This window comes from Lynx rufus, unplaced genomic scaffold, assembly GCF_022079265.1.
Source record: "Lynx rufus isolate CCGP_SWC_20201006 ecotype Redwood Valley unplaced genomic scaffold, mLynRuf1.p SCAF_12, whole genome shotgun sequence".
Classification (NCBI taxonomy): Eukaryota; Metazoa; Chordata; class Mammalia; order Carnivora; family Felidae; genus Lynx; species Lynx rufus.
Window position 1 is genome coordinate 20,271,205 of NW_025814826.1, and position 19,920 is coordinate 20,291,124.

The window sequence follows — 19,920 nt, forward strand, 5'->3', positions numbered from 1 at the left end:
GGGCGCGCAGGTCCCGGGCCGGCGCCCCCTCTCCCGGGAGTTGTCTCCTCAAAGCCTCGCGCCTCCCGCGCCGGAGTTCCAGCGGGCGCCCTCCCCTCTCCTACCACCCCAGACTCTCCCCAGCATGTAAAGTCGCCCGTACCTCCTCGGACTTCTCGGAGGCGCAGCAACTTTTCCTTTCTGGCCGCGCGGGGCCGGACACCAGCCGGCGCGCGGGGCAGCGCGCAGCGCAGCAGCGCCGCAGCCCCGCGTCCCGCCGCCCACCATGAGCGACGAGAGCCGCGGGGACGGCCGCGCGGAGAGCGCCAAGGACCTGGAGAAACAGCTTCGCCTGCGCGTGTGCGTGCTCAGCGAGCTGCAGAAGACCGAGCGGGACTATGTGGGCACGCTGGAGTTCCTGGTGTCGGTGAGTGTGTCCCCGCGCGGCGACGCGGGAGGCGGCGGGCGGCGCGGGGCGCGGACCCCGGGGAGGCGGCGGGAAGCGGGCGCGGCATTGTCTGCGGGGGTCGGGGCACGGGTCCCGGCATCGCGGGAACCCCGAGCCCGCGCGCCGACGCCGCGCTCGTGGGCGCGAGGACCCCCGCGGCGATTGTTTCACGCCTGGACACGCGCTGAGTTCCTAGGGCCTTGGAGAGCCGCGGGTTTGAAAAGTTAGCTCCAGTGGGAGAACCTCTTGTGCAGGGAATCCCTGCTGCCCCATCTTTCCTCTTTCTTCTTTACCCCCATCCCGGCCTGCATTGTGTAATCCCCCCCCCCCCCAAATTCTCTTCCTCCCCTGGGATTTTATTTTAAGGCTTTGGCTTGGTGATTCAAGTCAGTCTGCTACATTCAGGTACATTTAGTTAAAAAAATAACGAATCCTTGATTCTTGTGGAACTTGAGTTCGTTCTTTAGATTACATGGCAGCGAAGTCCCTTTAGTTATGATAATCTTTGAAACATGGGATTCTGGTGGGGGGTACAGAGAGAGCAGCGGGGTTATGATCTCTAGCAGCTGTTGGATATTAAAGCCACATGTGGTGCTCACCCCATTCTACCCCTACAGTCTTCTACCCCCATCCCCCACCCTGGGTTTAAATTTGCTCCCTGCTCAGCTCCTGGGTTCCCTGTTCACACGGAGCCCAGGAGAGCTGTTACCATAAAACTTGTGTCAAATGGCTTCAAGATTTCATAGAACTGGCAGGAACTTTGTTTCAAAGTTTCAGCTTGTGGCATTGGAAGCCTGTTCTGGAAACGTTTCATTCATTTTAGAGCCAGAAGGGGCAAAATTGAGTGAAAGAAACTTTTGAGACATCACTCAAAAGTTGAATTTTCCTGTTCGCTGTTGCAAAGACAAAGCATTTGAGGATTGGCTTCTCTCCACCCAGATGCCTGGGAGAGCATCATTTAAAGACCCGAGAGACTTTAGCCTTTGCAGTCTCACTCAAATCTTCAGACCTTCTGCTCCTTTTACCTCCCTGTTCCATACCCGCCCTGGTCCCAAGGGAAGTGTTTCAAAGGCCAAACTTCCTGCTTAGGGTTTAGTAAGATGTAAACTTTCTGCTTATAATTATGGTAGAGGAATTTACTTCTTTGCTATAGCAAGGAGAGAACAGTATCTCAAGGGATGTAAGATGCACAGGTTGACTTCTGTTTGACTTCTCAAATTAAAATCAGTGTCCTTAGCCCCCAGGGGCCACATTCTTTGGAAAGGCTGGATATTTGAGAATATATGGGTAATCGGTGATAACTGGATTCCCATGCACTTCCATGAAGCAAAGTAAAAAAAAAAAAGCATATTTTTAAGGAGATGACTTTTTTTAAACAAAGTTATTACAATATTATTGACTATATTCTCTATGCTGTACTTTTCCATGACTTACTTATTTTATAACTAGAAGTGTGTACCCCTTAATTCTCTTTACCTGTTTCACCTGTCCCCCCGACTTCCCTCCCCTCTGGCAATTACTAGATTGTTCTCTGTATTTATGACTCTATCCCTTTTTGCTGTTGTTTGTTTCCTTGTTTGTTTTGTTCTTTTTGATTCCACTGTAAATGAAATTACACATTGTCTTTCTGTCTGACTTATTTCACTTAACATAATACTCTTTAGGTCTATGCATGTTGTCACAAATGGCCAGGTTTCTTTTTTCTTTTTCTTTTTTTTTTTTTTTTTTGGTGGCTGAGTAATATTCCATTGTGTATACCACATCTTCTATATCCATTCATCTGTAGATGGACACAAGTTGCTTTCCTATCTTGTCTATTGTAAATAGCACTGCAACAAACGTAAGTGTGCATATGTCTTTTTGAATTAGTGTTTTTGTTTTTCATGGGCAAATACCCAGAAGTGGGCTTACTGGATCATATGGTACTTCTATTTTTAGTCTTTTGAAGAACTTCCATACTGTTTTCCATAGTGGCTGCACCAATTTGCATTCCCACTGACAGTGCATGGGAGTTCTCTTTTCCCCAAGCCTTTGCCCTCCCTTTTAATTTCTTGTTTTTTGACACTAGCCATTCTGACTAGTGTGAAGTGGAGAGTTGACTTTTAATAGCTTCAGATTTTCTTTTCATGAAACTTTATTGGTGACAAAGTCCTTTGGCTTTTGAAAAATCTTAGTCACTTCTTAAATTGCGTTAGTCACTCCTTTTTGGAGGCATATGAAAAAAGTACTGTGCAGAGTCCTAATTTATAGAAACGGACAGCTAACCCAACCTATATTAAAAAACCAATTTATTATTGATCTTTATTTATCATATCAGGTTTTCTTCTAATCTTAACACCTGATTATTAAAATTGAAAACTTACTGCCAAATTGAGTTGGGTAAGAAGTTGTGGGAGGTATGAATAAATTGTATGTACCTATTTACAAGTCATTTAATAATTTCATTCTTCTTATTTCATTTGGAAATTAGGGACTCTTCCACTTTTATTTTTCTTTGTCCATTATTTGTGCACAAACATGCAGTGTTTGTGCACATACCTGTTCACACACGCAAACACACTCATTGACCTGAATAGCATCCTAAACAAAAGTTTACCCTGACTTCCTTTTGGACAAAACCATCAAAACCTGAGATCTACTTATAATACACTTTTTAGATTTTCTTTTTCGAGTATTTCTTTTTTGAGTTTTATTTATAGCAATGCTAAATATCCATGTATTTTACTTGGTCACCTTCAGTTAATGTAGTCAATTTAGTTTTCATTTTAGCCTAACCTGATAATGTGCCAAGAATTTTAAAAATATTCAAACCCTTTGGCCTGGCAATTCCTCTTCTGGGAGTCCATCCTGAAGGACTAATAAGAAATGTAGATACACAGGGGCACCTCAGTGGCTCAAGTCAGTTAAGCATCTGACTTTGGCTCAGGTCATGATCTCACTATTCTTAAGTTCAATCCATGCATCTGGCTGTCTGTTGTCGGCAAAGAACCCTCTAGCTTCCGACCTGCTGTCCTCCTCTCTTCTCTGCCCTTCCCCTGCTCCTTGTCTCTTCTCTCTCTCTCTCAAAATAAATAAACTTAAAGAAAAGAAATGCAGAAAATAATAAAAGTCATTAAAAATAGCTGTAGTATTTAATAAGTGCAGTGTTACGTTTGTTGAAAAAATTGATAGTGCATTTCTACATCAAACGTAAATATTTGTCAGATTAGTCATTGTTTTAGATTTCTGTCATTGTTTCAGCCATTAACATGGATGAAGGGTACTCTTATCTTTATTATGAAGAGATAGAAAGCATATTGTTAGTTTTACCAAGAACATATTTTTACTTACAGGTCCATAAATAATCAAACAAAATGATATTTTTTCCTCTTGGTTAAATGATCATATGAGCTGAAGGGGAAAACGTTTCTTACTCTATGAAAGTTTTATGCTTTTATACTTCTTTTGTACCTCTGATCCCTCTCTCTTCTCATTTCCAGCTCTTTGCCTTTTTAACTTCTTTTTTTTTTTTAAATTTTTTTTTATCGTTTATTTATTTTTGGGACAGAGAGAGACAGAGCATGAACGGGGAAGGGGCAGAGAGAGAGGGAGACACAGAATCCGAAGCAGGCTCCAGGCTCCGAGCCATCAGCACAGAGCCTGATGCGGGGCTCGAACTCACGGACCGTGAGATCGTGACCTGAGCTGAAGTCGGATGCTTAACCGACTGAGCCACCCAGGCGCCCCTGCCTTTTTAACTTCTTAAGGAGAGAACAACTTTCTCCGCTCCCACCCTAGATAGCTGTCTCCTAGAGTGGCTCACTCCTTCCATGGACTCTCAGGTTTCTCTTGCTCCTTGGTAGCCCTTACATCCTTTTGCATTCCTGCAGGGCCTTCAGGGCTCCCTTCCTTCAGGAAACTGCCATGATCATATCCCTTCCCTCCCCACCAGGCTAAAGGACTCACTGCTTTGTACCACTCTTCCCTGTAGTTACTTCTTGTCTCTCACCAAAGGGAAGCTTATGCATGTATTTGTTTACCTTTGTCTCATTCTACTAGAATGTAAACTTCTTGAGCACAGGCCCATATTTTACTTGTCTTTTTCCCTAGAATTTTGTGCAGTGCTTGTGACATTGCAGGTACTCAGTAAATACTTGCTGAATGACTGGATGAATGAATGAATCAATGACCCATCCTCTAACCTCCCACCCCATTCTTTTTTTAAAAATGTTTATTTATTTATTTGGAGAGAAAGAGAGAGAGAGAGAGCACGAGTGCACGAGACAGTGAAGGGAGGGACACAGAGAGAGAATCCCAAGCAGGCTCCACATTCAGCACAGAGCCTGACGCAGGGTTCGATCCCACGAACCACGAGATCCTGACCCGAGCCAAAATTGAGAGTTGGACGCTCTACTGACTGAGCCACCCAGGTGCCCCTCCCACCCCATTCTGAAGGACAGTTCATCATCCTTCAGATTCTCAGTTTTGTTTTTCTTCTATTTGGTTGGTATAGATAGTAGAAATTATTTAAATTTCACTCAGGCACATAGGAATTTATGTAACAAAAAGTTTTAAATTAAACATGTAGTACCTGCATTTAAAACAGAAACAGTGTTTAAATCAGGCATTGTGGTATTAAAGACTTTGTAATGCACCATTATGTCAGTTCATTGTATTCTAAATTTTCAGTTGATATCCTGGGGAGGTTGCATTATCTGGATTAGTTATTTTTAGGTCATAGATAAAATGCAGGGAGTGCCCAAATTTGCTTGAATGCATGTTCTTGTTTTGCTTGGGAGATATAATTTTGTGCTTTATTAGAAGTAACACATTTTGTCAAAAGACGTGATTTTATGGACCTAATACCCAGTATTTAACGTTCCAAGCCTGGACAATAGTGGGTTGCAACTGGTTTCCTGTTTGCAGTCCTCCTAGGGCATACCAAGATCAGGATGGCTTCTTAGACCCATTCGAGTGGACAGGAAAAGGGCAGAGCAGGGCCGACTTCATGGGTGTGTATCCTGTGCAGTTTGCACTGGCTTCATGCTCCAGACGACCTGGAACTTGGTTCAATGCTCTGCTAGCACCATCTTGAAATTTGTGCTAGTTTTATCTTGGAACTTGTGTTTTACGAGTGAAGTCCACTGGGACCATGGAGTGTGAGTAGAACAGATACAAGAAAGAAAAAAGCTTCATATTTCAGTACCTCTAGTAGCACTTTTTTCCTGGCTTTTGAGCAAAAGGCCTCATACTTTTACTTTACACTGGACCTGGAAAATCATGTAGATACACTTCACTATGGCATTGAGGCAGGATGGTGATACACGTTTTGTCTAAACTGGGATGCTTCTTTTTTTTTTAAATGTTTTATTTTTTATTTTTGAGAGAGAGCATAAGCAGGGGAGGGGCAGAGAGAGAGGGGCAGAGGATTCAAAGCAGGCTTTCTGCACTGACAGCAGCAAGCCTGACTAGGGGCCCGAACCCATGAACTGCAAGATCATGACCTGAGCTGATATTTGATGCTTAACTCACTGAGCCACCCAGGCGTCCCTAAACTGGGACACTTCTGAGAGTGAAAGGGAGTGGTTACTAATTACACTGGGAAACAGATATAAACCCGGATTGTCCCTGGCAAATCAGTGTGCAATGCTGTTCCACACTGTAGGCACATGTAGACAAAGACTTTGGGCTACATGTCTCGTCATAAACAACAGATTTTGAAATGTTACCTGGGTAGGCTTTGACTTCAGATACCCCAGAATCTGAATCCTGTCTCTAATTTACTAGCTAACTTTGTGCAGGCTCCTAAACTTCTCAAGCACCATTTACTTCATCTGTTCAATGGGGAAACAATAACATTTCTCAAGGTTGCTTGAAGGATAGGATGTAAGCCTTGGGCTCTGCCCAGTCCCTGGCTCACAGGGGGCGGGTTCTATCAATAGATCTTCTGATGTTGTAGTTGTTACACAGAGCTACACACACTGGTCATCGTTAGTGTATAATTTTTGCCTGCATGGTTTTCTCCTTTACACTTTCTCTCTCTTTCTCTCTCTGAGTCTCTTCTGTACTTCCTTCCCTTGTGATTCCTTTCTGTCCATGCAGTCCTTCTTCCCATGATATTCTTGTAAATCCTCCGTTGACTTAAGACTGTGAGGACACTTTGTATTCTATGTAACCACAACCATAGTATGGTGTTTTACAGTTGACAGTAAAAAATTGCATATTTATGATCTGATTTGGCTTAATATATAAGTCTCTTAGTTCTTTCGAATAGTGCCCCCTAGAGTTCCAGGGTTCTGTGGTTTGGCTTCAGCGGCCTTCACAGAGGGTGAGGGGGGGATGAATTATATGGCTTCAGACTCTCCACTCGGCCTTTCCTAGCATAACTGCACCTTCTTCTGATTTGTGCCTTTGCTAAAGCAGTTAGAAAAGCCACTTACCTGAGAGTAAACTCCCCAGAGAATAAGAATGGTGTATTTATTTCCTGGGTACAATTTTCTTGGCCTAAACATAGTGCTGTGTAAATAGCAGGTGCTCAAGGAAACAAACAGGCAAATAAAACAAAAGCAAACACCACAAAGTCCAAAAACAACTTCTTTCAGTTACGATCTAACTTTTCCAGGCAAGGATGAATTGATTCAACACATTATGCTTAGGCTTATGTTACAGGCTGAATTGTGTGACCCTCAAATTCATATGCTGCCATCCTACCCCTCAGTATACAGGTAATCACAGTGCCATGTGGGAGGGGCAGTGATAGGGTAAGAAGCAAAGATGCGTGGGGGCGGGCATCAAGGGACTCCTTCAGTCTGGGGTCAGGGGAAGTTTAGGGAAAGAGGTGGTAGATGGCTTCTGAAGGATGAGGACAATGCCAGCTGCCTGGGAAGACAACTGCCCATGTGGAGAGAGCATCACGTTCCGTGTGACCCTGGTACGGTATTCTGGGTGTGCTGGCATGATGTCGTCTGGGGGATGCGGAAAATTCTTCGCTGATGGAGACTCAAAAGTTCTGCATGCTTTTTGAGTATTTTGGGGTATTGATAAGGGGATGGAGTAAGTTCAGTCCAGTTGGAGAAGGATTCTGTTTTTAACAATTCTGAATTTAACCAAAGGTAGTGGGAGGTCAAGCATTATGGGACACCTTCTCTCTTAGTAACAATAAACAAGATTGTGACAGCCAGAGTTGGCACTGGAAAGGCATATCCTGTGGGAAAAAGTTGCCGGGCCAAGATTTCCTGAATCCGTGTCTCTGAGTTTCACCTTGGGATTCCTTCCTCTTACACCCTATGCCCTATCCCCTCACTGGTCCTCAGCATAAGCACACAGAGAAGACTTTTCCCTGCTTCTCTAAATCTGGGACGGGTTGTAATCTTCAAAACATTATTATTTACTAGGGAAGAGCACAGGTCAGTAATCCTAGAGTCAACATGAAACATAAACATAGTCTAGCTTGTAAAATAATAGATTTCTGCTTGTACCAAAGTGGTCTTTCTCTGAGGGTCTCAAGACTCTGATCTTTTTTTATCCTAAGCCCTCAGAGAGGTCTTAACTGAGCCCCCTGGCTGGGCACTAGTTAGGCTGATTTGGCAGATTTCTTTGTTTTCTAGCCACTAGTTTGAATGTGTATACATGAGGATGCCTCAGGAAGCTGCCCTTAATGTCTTGACTCTTGTAGTGAATATGTCATAGTTCATTCATAATTCTGTTTTTTGGAGTTAATCATGTGGCCAGAGCCACTCTTTTGTCTTATGGTTTCGTCTGCATAATTCTACCTTATTATGAAACCGTTAATATAAGAAGAGTATCTATGGAGAGTAGCTTTGTTTCTCAGCAAGAGAATTCTGTCAGTGGGATTGAGGAATAAAGACTGGAATCTAGTTACCCATTAGGAGTTTCTGCCATTGCATTGGTCCAGGTAAGAAATGTGGAATGTCTGATCGAAGGTAGAAGAAGAAGATAAACAAAACAGAATAAAAACCAAACCACAGACAGACAAACACCCAACAACTCTGAGACGGTCTTGGGTAGAACCTTTGGTATTGGTGCTCATTCATAAGAAGTGGAGGTTTATGTAGAAGGGAGGAGACAGGGTGGGTGCTTTGGTCTGTAGTTTGAAGACGAGGTGGGTAGTGTCATTAACTGAGAAATGGAATGCAAGGGACAGAACAGCGTTGGGGGGGGGGAGAAAAGTGAATTTCATTTTGGACCTGCCAAGCTGCAAATTCTGCTGATTTTTGAAGATAAGAATATGAAAGTTAAGAAAGAATTTGGGGCAAAAATTGGAGATCTAGCAATTAAATAATCATATGCGTTGAAACCATCAGGTGGATGAGATGCCGTAAGGGAACAACTTGAGGAGGGGGCAAACATACAAACCAAGGGTAAAGGGTTGGAGAGCCAGCATTTAAAGGGTAGAGGAAGAAGTACGGTGCACTGGTGTCTAGTACTGAGACATCAAAGGTTGAAACAACCAGGAGAGAGGGATCTCTTGAAATCCAAGGAAGGATTTAGTTCCCAGAAGAAAGCATTCTTTAAAGTGTCAGAACTCGGGGCGCCTGGGTGGCTCAGTCGGTTAAGTGGCCGACTTTGGCTCAGGTCATGATCTCGCGGTCCGTGAGTTTGAGCCCCGCATCGGGCTCTGTGCTGACAGCTCAGAGCTTGGAGCCTGTTTCAGATTCTGTGTCTCCCTCTCTCTGACCCTCCCCTGTTCATGCTCTGTCTCTCCCTGTCTCAAAAATAAATAAAAGGTTAAAAAAAGTAGAAAAAAAAATAAAGTGTCAGAACTCCTTACAATTTTTTTTAAGTTTATTTATTTATTTTGAGAGAGGCAGAGAGAGCATGAACAGGAGAGGGGCCGAAAGTGAGGGAGAGAGAGAATCCCAAGCAGGCTCCGCACTGTCAGCACAGAGCCCGATGCAGGGCTGGAACTCAACAAAACTGTGAGATCATGACCTGAGCCGAAATTGAGTTTGACGTTCAACCGACTGAGCCACCCAAGTGACCTACATTTGAGAAGTAGGTAGTGTGCAGACTGAAGAGGCCACTGGCTTTGACAATTAGAATGTCATTTGGGATTAGCTCCAGTAATGTGTATGACCAGAAGCCTAACTGAGGGATCTGAGACATCAGTGAAAGCTGAGTTGGTGAAGACTGATGGAAAAACTACCCAGAGTTGGTGGTAAAGTGCAAGGGGAGAAATAGGTTAGTAACATAAGGGGATGATTTTGTCCAGGGATGTTTGAGGAAGATGAGCATAGCCAAGGGGAGGAGACAATGAAAAGGAAACAGAAGCAGCTACAACAGATCGTTGTGGAAGTCTGGTGCATCTTCCTGCAGACCATGGCAAGAACCCCCATGTCACTGGGAGATAAGGAAGAAACTTGGCAAAATTCACTGCTGTGAAACACCCACAGCAACACGTTTTTGCAGACTCTGACTCTAAAGAATGAGCCAGCTGTCTCTCGTGTATTTTTGAAATTCTGCTTCTTCTCTAGTCTAGCGCTAGCAGAACTGCTGGGGTGGCCTTTGTACCTCCTTGTGAACACTCACCAGCCACGCTGGGACAGTGGGCTGAAGTGCACGTACAGAGCATGGGTTTAGGGAATCTGATGACCTGGGTTAAAGTTCTGGCACTGAAATTTACAAACTGTGTGACTTGGGGCAAATTGCATAGCCTCTTTATGCTTAGTTTCATATTTGGAAAACACATCCAGTGACATCTCACAGCCTGGCTTCAAGTTCAAAGCAGCTTCTATAGGTGGAGTCCTGATAGTTATATGCATTTCCTCTCTCTTTTTTTTCCTCCCAAACTTCTACTTTATCTCTCTTTCCCTGTCTCTCCTACACCACAGACTGAGTCTGGCACTTTCTGAGGCCACCTAGCCTGCTCCTGAGCCCGTTGTCTTCTAGCCTTGAAACATGCTGGATGCTTTAATAGATAAAGAAAGGTCCTGAGGAAGCCAGAGGGGGCTTCAGGAATGCAGGGGAGGTGTGGCCTTGGGGAGTTGAGAGTCAGGTTGTGGGTGGGGGGGTAGGGGTTGGGGGTGGGGAAGGAAGGAAAGGATGTAGTTCCCAGGATTATTTTAGAGGTGAGGAAAGTTGGAGTTTCTACCTCATGGCCTTTATTTCTCTATGAAATTGAACTATTGTTTTCTTTGTGTTCTGTTTTTGTTTTGTTGTTTGTTTTTGCTGAGCGTAAGGAACTATAAAGTCAGTGGTTAAGATTTGGAACATACCCTTTTGAAAATAGTAAGAGGAATTGAACTTAGGTATCTGAGGTTGGATGTTTGATCGTTTTTGTATAATCATTCTTTCAAGTGTACATTCTTAAGTGTAACATATAAATTTAGAAGTCAGAGTACAGAAGTGGCATCTCATGACTTCTTATATTTATTATGACTAGGTTCAAATCTTGGAAATAATGACATAATCATTTTTTAAACCATGATACAAATTGTGTGGAACTTATATATTCTCACATTTAATGCCTACAGCCATTACTGTGCACACTTTTTAAAAAGAAACGATTTATCTGACAACATGTTGGTATCATTTCAGTTTTTCTTCGTACTTGTCTTTTAATAATATTCTGAGTGCTCTTTTACTATACACAGTACCTGGTTTATGTTTTAATGCCAAATAAAATTGTTATGTTTGAGTTTTGAGTACAATTTGACCAAAAAAATATTTTTTTGTTTATGTGTATTCTTTAAAAATCTTACTTATAACATTTACTTTCCATAATGAATTTTTATTCTGAACTTATTAAAATTTCATGAGCTATATTAAAACCAAGATTTCTTTGACTTATGACATTATATTTGCCTCAAACCATCAAAAATTCAGGAAAAACACCCCTTAGTAAGTGTTTCTTTACTTAAGAGTATGGTTGGGTCACTTTTCAAGTGGTATTAAGTATAATCATTCAAATCCTGGTACATCTTATAAAAACTTTTTTCTAATTTTTTTTCCATTCTCATGAATGATTATTGCATTTTATCCAAGAAGTCAGTGATTATAATTTTAAGAAGTTTGGTACGTTGAGATTATGATTTTTAAACATTTCTAGTTAGTATAGATGACTTCAGGCATTGATTCCTTGAATAAACCTATGGTGTTCTAGGCTTGCCATATAGCTAAGCACAGTGTACAAAAAAGGACCTGTGTTGTTCAAGAATATCTAAGCCAAGGACATTATGTTCTGTCGTTAATGTGAAATGAGTATTTTCCTTTAAAAGGCAAGCCCTTCACTTGAAAAGGTTAAATGGTACAATACTTAAGGAATGACTGCAGCTGGTTAAATTTAGAATACTGATATAGAAATACTCTCTGGGTTAATAGCAAAAATACAGCAATATAGAATATGAACGAGTAAAATTTTTATTCATTTTAAAACTTTGTTTCTCTGGGAGAGTCACATAAAGGTTGATGTCTGTTTGATTTTGCTTTGCTACTTTTGTTACTTTAATTATCTATGTAAATTGTCTTCTTGCCAGTAGAAGAGGCTTTATAGATGGTGTCACATTTTTAGTGATTGTACAAGGAATATTGATGTTTTCCTTTGATGCCTTCTAATGCCTCAGCTTGGCCTTGATTTCATGCTCCTTTGGATTCTAGTTTTTTTCTTACTTGAGACTATTGCCCCAAAGAAAGTAATCTTAGGATTCCAGAAATAATATCTTCCATTCCAAAGTTTTATTTCTGTCAGTAGCACTTGGGGAAGAGCTATGGAAAGACATTATATCACCCAAATGTTAGCTTCATATCCACATATTCCAAGATTGATTTAATAACTCATTATTTCCCCAGAGATGAAATTATGAAAACAAAGTGGATTTTCATTTTCTATGCTGTATATCTATGTGTTGGACTTTGTATAACTTTAATGTATTTCTATATGTTGTATAGAAATATTTTTGTATTCATATATTCTGCCAAAAATTTTTGAATATTCTAAACACAGCTTTATCCTAATTTTTCTTGTACCTCTTAATAATGAGACCCCTGGCAGAGACTTCTAATTGCTCCCAATGTCCAATATTCTTTTCTTCCATAGTGATAAAAGTTTTACCTCAAGGCATGATTGTCTAATTTAGGACTACATTTCTCAGCCTCCCTTACAGTTAAGTGTGGGCATATGAATAGGTTCTGGGCAGTGGGATGTGAGCAGAAGTGGCATGGATAGATTCTAAGGTGTACCTTTATAATGAAGGAATAGGTGCTCTCTTCCTTCTCCCTGTCTGGTATGAGGATGTGATGGCAGGTAATGAGGCAGCCATTTTGGACCATGAAATGGAAGTCACATGTTGAGGATAACAGAACAAGAAAATAGAAAGAGTCCATTTCTTTATTAAAGCAGTTTAACAGGTATCCTATCAAAAATGGCCCTGCAAGATAAATCAGTATTTACTTAACTCTGTCCTAGCATCTTTTTTGACATCTCACATTGTGCTTCAAATGTTTCATTGATTTATGCTAATTATTAATGAATTGGCAAACTTTAATATATTTTTGTCTTTGTCTTAACTGGATAATCTTAATATTTTAAATTTATTTTTAGTTTTTCTTTAATGAAAGCTCACCAGTGATTTCCCTAGACTGCTAAAACTACACTCTCTTTTGCTATTGGTAAACTTTCATTTTTTTTGTTAGAAAAAGAATAGTGTTGGGCTGCCTGGGTGGTTTAGTAGTAGAGCGTCCAACTCTTGATTTTGGCTCAGGTCATGATCCCAGGGTCATGAGATAGAGCCCTGCGTCAGGCTTCGCACTGAGCATGGAGCCTGCTTATGATTCTCTCTCTTTTTCTTTCTCTGTCTCTTTCTCCCTCTGTCCCTCTCCCCTGCACATGTGTGCATGCTCTTGCTCTCTTAAAATTTAAAAGAAAAAGAATGGTATTATTTTTAACCTATACTTATATATTTTTTCTGAAGACCAGAATTTGCATGTTTATTATGTTTATTTATGAGCATATTTGTTCAGCTGCTTTCACTGAAGCCAAACGACAGTAGTTTAAACAGCACTGTTTGTTTTTGAATAAGAAAGCCGTACGTAATCAACACGGCTTTTTTTGTGTGTGTTCTTGGAGCTCCTCTTGGAGCTCTGGTTATTTAATTTTTCAATGTGATTGCCTAACAGTGTTTCAGGGGAGTAAGCAGCTCAGCTCTGTCAGGCTATTCAGAGTCTCCTTCCTTCTATCTTACTGCTCCAGTATCCCCTAGGACCCATTAAATCAATGTCTGTAGGAGAGAGAGAGCCAGGCACCAGTGTTTTATACAGTTTCTCCAGGTGGTTCCAGTGTGCAGAAGGCTGGGGAACCAGTACACTAGGGTGTGCTGGACCATATGGTTAAGGCTGGCCTACAGACCCCTTTCACGTTCCAGCCCTAGGGGGACAGAGATGAATTCCACACTTTGCTTTCACTCTCATCCCCTTGACCAGAGTGTCATAACACGGCTGAACCAGCTGCAAGGGGGACTGGGAAATGTGCTACCTACTTGGGCAACCGGGTACTTGAGGTGTTCTGTGCTAAAATAAGGAAGTGGAAAAGATGGGCAAGGTGTATTTTTTTTGCCACACTTTGGGCCCCAGGGATACTTTGGGCTTGTGTTCTCAGAAAGTCATTTATATTAATACTTGGATTCCTTTACTGTAAGAACCTATTATACTCAGCATATAATTTGGGTTATTTCCCTCCAAAATAGCATATTCTGGTCCATCTAGAAATCTAATATTTATTTATCTCTTCACATATGTTTATAGGAGCTACCTAAAAGGTTTTTTTTCTGACTTTTTGTTTTTATTTTTATTTTTTATTTTTTGCCTTCAGTGCAGGAAGAGTGAAGATACGGCGATATGGAGATTTTGTGTAGTTTAAAAAATTTTTTTCTGAAGTCTCAAACAAAACAGACCCAGGAAAATATGGAAATCATTTAATATGTGCTTGTTGTGTGTCAGGCACTGCATATTCATGCATAACTCACAACCCACAACCCCTACAAGGTTTGTGTCATTGTAACACAATGTATGGTAACTTGCGGATACTCTAGTCAGTTCCTCAGTAGGAGGGTGAGGATTTTGAGTTGGCCCATTGTGCAGCAGCTATTCTAACACCTTCTGCTGGTGATTCACTGGCCTGGGCATTTCTAGATCGTGGGAGCACTGTGATTAATCAGGCATCAGAAAACCAAGGCAGATGTTGGGATCAGGACATAGAACACAGAAGCTAGAAGTCAGGAAGCAACAGTAGTTGGTTTCGGGCAAACCAACGAGAGAGAGCAAGGGAGCAACAAGAAGATCATGGTCAATCCAAGATAGGGGTCAGAGCCAGGCAAGCACTCAGCTGCCAACAGTTATCCAGAAGTCATGAGTTTCCAGCACAGAAATGAGAAAAGGCAATGAATCATTTAATTTTTTAAAAATGTTTATTTACTTTTGAGAGAGAAAAAGAGACAAAGCTGAGTGGGGGAGGGGCAGAGAGAGGGAGACACAACACAGCATCTGAAGTAGGCTCCAGACTATGAGCTGTCAGCACAGAGCCTCAAGCTGGGCTCAAACCCACGAACTGCAAGATCATTACCTGAGGTGAAGTCAGACTCTTAACCAACTGAGCCACCTAGGTGCCCCAGCAATGAATCATTTAAAAATAGACAACCTTAGTTCTGTTGGTTATCTCTTAGTGTATATCATTGCTAAAACTATTTTCAGTGTAATTTAATTCCTCTTGGATTAATTTTGTATCTCTAAGTACTTATTTACTTACTACTTTATACCTGGTGAACTCTTGGTTTTATGTGTTAAATATTACTTCTATGTATCCTATATATGATTAGATCACTTTATGTTTGAAGCAAGGATTAAATACGCAGATGCACACACATACACACACCTTTTGCTCTCCGAAATGTATGTATCGCTCTGCATTCAGTGGATACTGTATAATTTGCATTGATGTAATTTTTTTTTTTTTCAACGTTTTATTTATTTTTGGGACAGAGAGAGACAGAGCATGAACGGGGGAGGGGCAGAGAGAGAGGGAGACACAGAATCGGAAACAGGCTCCAGGCTCTGAGCCATCAGCCCAGAGCCCGACGCGGGGCTCGAACTCACGGACCGCGAGATCGTGACCTGGCTGAAGTCGGACGCTTAACCGACTGCGCCACCCAGGCGCCCCTGCATTGATGTAATTTAAACACGAATGAGGTGAACCTTAGTTGAAATGATTGTTACCCCTGGGAGTGTTCTACTTGCCAGGACTTCTTTTGATAGGATAGATAAGGGAGAGTAACTGGCATTCTGGTAGTCCCAGGATGATCTTTGATAAATAAGCCATGTTCTATAGACATGGCCATTTTTCTCAGCTTCTAGCAAGGATAGTTAGCACAGCTGTATAATCTTAGAGTCCAAAAGGAATCATGCTATGAATAGATGAATATAGCTTTCAAGTAAAATATGAATTTGATGTTTCTCCTTCGTATTTTCAGTGAACTAATAATTCTCACATATAAATTGTATCTTCTCTGTATAGTGGAATTTTTTAGGATACCAAATATTTTTTGGGCTTTAAGGCTATTTTTTATTAAAAAATTATATTATACTTAAGAATGACTTAATTATAGGGAATATAATGAGTTAGATGTCCAGAAAATTTGAAAGTTTAGTTGATACTTGAACAGATACTTAATTTTAAACCTTCACCTTTCTATAGCTGAGTGTCTGGGTCAGATTCAACTTTAATGGCATCAGGAAAATACAAGTAAACCTGAATGAGAGGTCCATGTAGTCAGCCAAGATATTTGAATAAAATTTTAAAAAAAGAAAAACTGTGCTAATTAGATTTAAAAGAAAATTGTAGCTTTACTATATGGTATCATACATTCTTTCTACAAACCATTTCTTTTCCAGCCTGTCAGAATCCAAAGTTCTAATTACTCTGTGATATTCTAGAATTTTCTTTAGTATTTAATATGTGCTAAGTGAAATTTGCAGTAATTCTGGAATAAATAAAGGTAGAATGAGACAATCTGTAAGCAAATATGTGACCGCAAAATGGAATCAGAGTGATTTTTCAGTTTACTTCAAAACCAACGTATTTGTGAAAGACCTTACTTTTGACATAGTGCAATTTATATGTTAGGTCAATGTTAAAAAATACCTCTAATGTATCAACCTTACAATTTAGTCTTTCAGTACTTGTTTTCAAAAACATAGGGTCTAGATATTTTGATTGTTTATATTCCAGGGCAGAGTCATTGAGCACATCACTGTGCCAATCACTGTGTGCCAATCACTGTTCCAGGCTGGGAGGCTATATGCGGAAATTAAATATCCCTGTTTCATGGAGCTCCCTTTCTAAAATGGGAGACACAAGACAAATGAGTAAAATGTTTGGTGTATTAGTGAATTTAAATGGCAAGGAGAATGAATGAAGCAGATGGGGAATAAAATTCTGTGTGTGTTTTGTTTTGACATTTTATATAGGATGAAAAGACAGGAAGTCACTCTGTTCTGCAAGTTTCTAAGAATATTTGAAAATGCCTTTTTTTTTTTTTTTTTTTTACTCTTACCTTAATAGGCCTTATGCAAGAGGAAAGTGCTAATCAGGTCTCTTGTTCAACTCTTCAGTATAATTATAATTTAGAGGTGAAATTAAACCCAGGTATGCATAGCTAATAAAGTTAATGGAACAGATTAGCAATAGCTTAGTGACTCCAAGATTTAAGGCTTTAACCAGTTAATTCTTGAGCTGTCATTTCTCAGTACACTGACTTTAGTATAGTAGGCATATATATATTTTTTGGAAGTGCAGCAAACTAAAAATATTTGCTACCTCACTGTGTCACTGGTGTATGTTTATACCATTGAGGAGCTTATTTTACAGAGTGTTTGCCAATATGGTTTCACATCCCAGCAGCCTTGCGTCTCGTGGGGATTACAGCCAAGGTTAGAATCCACCATTGTGGGAACCAGCTATCTGAGTAGTGCACCACCTCAGAGAAGCTTCTGCTGAAAATGAAGTGTCCTTCAGCCCTGAGTGGACTGAAGCATTGAGCAAGGAGGGTGGGGGTGAGAGATTGGGGATCCTGAATGTGCAGCAGGTCCAAAGCCAGTTTTCTAAGTGCTACTTTAGATAATCCCAGATGAGTTAAAAGCTAAGGTATGGAATGCTTTCTTTCTCACGTTTTGCTTATTCAAGGTCTTTCCCTGAGAGAAAAAAGGAAGGGTAAGAGTGTATCTTGCAACCCCTCCCCACTTCTTGTTCTGATGGTATCATCTCCCTGACGGCCCTCTAGAAGTGACTCCCTTGAGAAGTGTGGACAGCTGGATGCAGCTCCTTTGTGGCCTATAAAGTGTTATTGGGAGCCACAGCCAGAGACTGTGGGGGAGGGGAAGGGTCACTTCAGGACTGTGGAAAATACTCCCTTTCCCCTCAGCATCCTGGGGCCTTGTTTCTTGCCTCCTTGTTAATAGAGTCTGGGAGCTCGGATTCTGGTGCTGAAATTTTTTTCAGGGTTGGTTCTATAAATTATATTTTTAAGCAGGCTTTTGTGGAGCTTCATTCTTTAGTTTACTGAATTTGTAGCACAAAGGAAGGGTAAGAGATTTATTACTTTCATCATTACCAACTTCAGTATAGAAATTGGTGAATAATATAATTACATTAGACTTTTAAAAAGTGTAACTGAAGGGAAGGGATTTAGCTGGCTGTATTTTTTGATAAGGTTATGTACTTTCCTCTTCCGTTTCGCTTTAGAGGCCATTCTATGGCTAACACATCATAAAAGTTAAAAGGAAGTGCAAACACAATTACCACAGAAAGTTGAAATCTTTTCCATTCACTTCTTTATGCTGTTTGTGACTTGTCTGCCTGATTGTTTCAAAGTAAGGAAAAACTTATCTGTCGTTATCAGTGGCACTGGTTTTGAGTGTGTTTGTGATTCTGACAATGCTGGGACAAACAAAACCAGCCTTCATTGTACCACACTAACCACAAGAATGTGTACAGAATATATGCAGTGAGCTTTAAAGGCAAGCACATTTGTCTAATGAGGTAATGTGAGATACGGTGCGAGGAGGGAAATCAGATACAGAATGAACATCCCTTTACCTCCGTAACAAAATGTTCAATGCCATCAGTAGCTCTTACCTGGGGGCTTTGAGATTTTCTGCTCCTCTCTGCTCCGTTTCTGAGGATGCATCCAGTTCCAACCTCCCTGGAGGAGGTGCTGAGTGCCAGTGGATGGTGTCAATCAAGTGTGAGGTAAATGTGGGTGGGGCGATCCCTGGGAAGCAAGGCTGGGTTTAGAATTTGATCTAAGATAACATCTGGACATTTCGGAGGTCATGAAAGGAACTGGGGTCAAGGGTTACCACAGCAGAGGTCTGTAGTGTGTGTGACACAGAGCCCAGGGAGCAGCTCAAAGGGGATCTCTGCCATCTTTTACACACAGAAAGGTTTCTGCTGCTTAGCCCCTTCCCATGGACTCTGGTGGACTCTGGTCTAATCATGCCCTGTCCCTTTCACTTTCAGGAACCCCCATTAGATACAGTTTTTCTAGACTGACTTTAGGCTTATGATAACTTCTGAGAGATGGATGGTCCCAAAATAATAAAGATTAGGACCAATGTTTGTAATCCAAGGGGAGGTAGATTTTGACTGCTTTCATTGAATTTATTTCCTTAGATGATTAGAATAATCACTTAAGCCAGTTGGTTCATAGTTACTCCCTTCATCCGTTTTTTTTCCACCTAGAAAGGTTTATTAATGTTTTATGATTATTGTGTAACTTAGAAGAATACTTATCAGACGCTAGGCCCTTCCTTAATAATTCAGGTCTGGTCTCATGTAAAAACTGAGCCATTTGGAAAAGCTTGAAACTTTCCTGACAGCTTGTTTGAAGTTTACTGTTGATTTGGATCAGCAGGTTCACTTGGCTTCTGCTGTGTAAACATTCGGAGGGTCTTTTTTCAGTTCACTTATGGTCCCAGGTGGACACGGATGAAATGAGTTGCTCCAAACAAAAGGGACAGAGAATCTTTTGCTTATTATCTGAGCCTGACTTGTCTTAATATCAATATCTTAATATATCTTAATATAATTCAATTTTCTATAGTTCTGTTTGTTCTAATTCCCAGGACCTTTAATACTTCTCATCCTTGATTGTTTATACTGTTGTTAAAATTTGTTTAGAAATTCAGAAAGTATGGAAGAATAGTGAGAGAGAGAAATCTGTTTGTCACCATTTTGGGAAACCAAAGAGCAGCGGTTTTGTTTGTTCACTTGATGTTGTATATTTGAGTAACACTTGCTGAGGGTTAAGTTCTTTTTCATGGAGTCATAATCTCTAAATTTCGTATAAAACAGTATTAGGTCCAGATACAGTTTAGTCTTCAAACTGCCACCCCAAACCAAAGGCAAATATGAATTAAAAAACTCCAAACCCCACAACCTGAAATGAGAGCTATTCCTATTCACAGGAAGAAATACTGTAATGATCATCAGCCTTTCAACAACATGG

At 40.9% G+C, this 19,920-nt stretch overlaps 1 protein-coding gene across 1 annotated transcript in view; it reads left to right on the forward strand.

Moving 5' to 3' along the window:
- Window positions 1–265: 265 nt before the first annotated feature.
- PREX2 (phosphatidylinositol-3,4,5-trisphosphate dependent Rac exchange factor 2) overlaps window positions 266–19,920 on the forward strand; it is a 291,402-nt gene continuing 271,747 nt past the window's right edge. Inside the window, exon 1 of the mRNA XM_047073746.1 lies at window positions 266–406. Coding sequence (XP_046929702.1) covers window positions 266–406 — 141 coding nt within the window. The remainder of the gene's footprint in view (window positions 407–19,920) is intronic.